The sequence below is a fragment of the Sinocyclocheilus grahami genome, unplaced genomic scaffold, assembly GCF_001515645.1.
Source record: "Sinocyclocheilus grahami isolate Dianchi unplaced genomic scaffold, SAMN03320097.WGS_v1.1 scaffold2905.1, whole genome shotgun sequence".
NCBI lineage: Eukaryota > Metazoa > Chordata > Actinopteri > Cypriniformes > Cyprinidae > Sinocyclocheilus > Sinocyclocheilus grahami.
Window position 1 is genome coordinate 593 of NW_015508080.1, and position 3,185 is coordinate 3,777.

General features: G+C 37.6%; 1 protein-coding gene across 1 annotated transcript in view; it reads right to left on the reverse strand.

The window, feature by feature from the left end:
* LOC107575801 (pyruvate carboxylase, mitochondrial-like) overlaps positions 1-3,185 on the reverse strand; it is a gene marked incomplete at its 3' end in the record, with an annotated part of 26,756 nt that overhangs the window by 389 nt on the left and 23,182 nt on the right. Inside the window, exon 3 of the mRNA XM_016262132.1 lies at positions 2,324-2,572. Coding sequence (XP_016117618.1) covers positions 2,324-2,572 — 249 coding nt within the window. The remainder of the gene's footprint in view (positions 1-2,323; positions 2,573-3,185) is intronic.

Genomic DNA, 3,185 nt, shown 5'->3' on the forward strand with positions numbered 1-3,185 from the left:
CAGTTTGAGATTATTCATAAACTAGCATGGATAAAGCTAAAAAAAAGTACTCTAAACTCTCAGTTAAATTAGAGCTATAAAATAACATTTATATTTGATCTGACTTCACAAAGAGAGCCTAGTAAAGTAATATATTTTGAACACAAAATAGGCATGCTATTCAATCTTACTATGCTAATAAATTTTACAACCACAGTCACAATAAAGTGTGCTAATAAACTTTGCGAAGTGGAGGCTAGATGAGGACACAAGAAGTCTAATTTTGCAAATCTCCCGGTGAGAGAGCAGTCAGGCTCTTGGCTAATGCTTAGAAGGTCAAATCCCATAGTGTTATAAATTTAACAGGGTGAAATATAGCTGAGATAACTTAGTACAATAAATAAGGCACAGTGAAAAATACACAGCTCTGCTAATACGTTTACATACCCCTTGCAGGGTATTAACATATGCAAAATGTAAATAATTTTAACAAAATGAGAAGGATCATAAAAAATGGATGTTATTTTTTAGTACTGTCCTGAATAAGCTATTTCACATAACAGATGTTTCCAAATACAGTACTCCACAAGACAAAATAATAACTAAATTTATAAAAAAGGACCCAGTTCATAAGTTTACATACCCTGTAATCTTATTACTGTGTGTCATTACCTGGATGATCGACTACAACTGTTTTTGCGTTTTGTGATATCTGTTCATGAGCCCCTGAGCAGTTCAACTGCCCACTGTTCTTCAGAAAAATTGTCTAGGTCCTGAACACTCTTTGGTTTCCCAGCATCTCCTGCATATCTGAACCCTTTCCAACAGTGACTGTATGATTCTGAGATCCATCTTTTCACAATGAGGACAATTGAGGGACTCACATCCAACTATTTCAAAAAGTGAAATAATTTACTGATGCTCAAGAACACAATGCATTAAGAGCTGGGGGTGTAAACTTTTTGAATTGGAGGATCGGGGTAAATTGTACTTATTTTGTCTTCTGGGAAACATGTATTTTATGTACTTTCTGAGAGCAGTACTAAATGAAAAAATATGATCTTTAAACAAAAAAATAATAATGTACACATCATCCTGTTCAAAAGTTTACACCCTCTGGACAGGGGTGTAAATTTCGTCTAACAGTAGGGGGGGGACAATAAACAAAATTTCTCAAAAGCAATTTTTGAAGGGGACACAAATAATACAGCTAAAATTGTACTTGTAAGGAAAAGTTTACACAGCCTTACTACTATTAGTGTAACAGGGAGACCGTGCCAAATTAGACAACTTCAAGCTGTTATGGTCGCACTGAGACAGCGCTCGTGTTCGTTGTAGACATTACTATCTGTCAGGCAGGAAACGTTATTATTGCTAACATAGCAGACTCATCGAAAAATACATTGGCATCATCTGTATTAAAGAGAAAAGAATCACTTCATCCAATATTTAAGTGAATAAAATAGCCTTGACAGCCTTGGAGTTCCACAACTATTGACTTTGTTCTCTCTCACCGGACTGTGTGTGTTGTGCAGGTGATGCAGGGTTGCCAGGTTTTCGCAATAAAACCCACCCAGTTGCTACTCAATACTAGCCCAAAACTAGTCCAATCGCGAGGGGTTCCCGGTAAAAAATTTTTTTTTTTCATTTTTCGACGGGGTTCCTCCGGCAAAATTTGCATGCATTGTTGTGGTCGCTTCAACCCGCGGACATGAAAAACAACCCGCGGCAACAGTGTTAAAGTAGCCAATTTGTGCTGTAAAACCATGGACTTGGCAACACTGTGGTGATGTAAAAGAGGAAAGCAGGCATTTGGACCAAAGCACTGTGAGGCAAGGAAGGGGGAGACTCAAAATATTTCTAAACTTAAAACGCATTATTGCCCCGTTTACGTTTGTGTTGTTTTACTACTTACAAAGTTATTTAAAGTATAAAACGTTATTTACAATACACAGCGTGGTTTATAATCATATTTTTAGGGGGGACAACCCTCAGGGGTCCTGTCCCCCCCCGACCCCCCGGGATTTCCGTCTATGCCTCTGGATGTAAACGACACACAGATTCATGGGTATGTACATTTTGAACAGGATCATTTTTTTAATTAAATTATTATTTTGCCTTGTGGCGTATATGTAAAAAACTGTTATGTGTATTCGCTTATTCAGGACAGTACTAAATAAAAAAAACATGATCCCACTTATTTAGTTAAAAGTATTAACATTTTGCATATTCTGCAAGTGGTATGTAAACATATGAGCAGAATATGAAATATGAGCAGAAAATGTATAAATAAATAAAAAGAGACAAATCATTGAAGTCAGTTGATATAATTATTGTGACGCACCTGAAACTCCTCTGCGATTTTGGGGCCATCCAGAAACAGGCGAGTGTTAAGGCAGTCCACTGGGCCAAAGTTTGATGTGAACTCTTTGAACTCCTGGAAGACTTTAGGGTACATGGCTGCCGACATCACATCTTCAGGAGTTATTTCATTACCATGTGCCATTCGCAGATCAGACTCAAGAGCCTCGAAGTCCATCGGTGGAAGTGAAGCCCCTGGACGACCTTCGATACGAGGCAATGCCTTGAGCACCTTTGAGAAATATCAAACTTGTTACACTCCCAGAATTAAAAAAAAAAAACTATCTTTAGGGGTACAGCAGCTTGTCACTGGGGCAGTGCCTTTAAAATAAATCTTTGTATTTTATTTACCCCTAAATGGTTCATAGTAGAGTACATATTACTACTTTTAGGGGTAGATAAGGTACAAAATTGTCTCTTTAAAGATACTACCTCAGTGACATACTGTTGTATACCTAAGGGTACAATATTTTTTGCATTTTGTCCTTTTTTTTTGACAGCATATGGGCATAAACTCTGGTTAAACAATCAGATTACCAGCAGAACACAACTACACTAACCCTTAAAGAGTTCACCTAAATTGAAATATTTGTTATTATACAAACCCTCCCTAGATCTTCTTGACATGTTCATTAGAATTACTGAAGAAGCAGCAATGTCTGACTTGGGGAGCAATTGTCTTTTTTTCAACTAAATTTAGAGCTCGACACAGTCACTTTCCTGATTCACTGCAGTACACACTACAAAGTATTCAAAACCTGCACGCCTCACGCAGGAACGTGCTCATTCGGTGTTGAACGGCTTGAATACATTCAAGAGCAGGATGGTGGTCCCACTGAAACAGT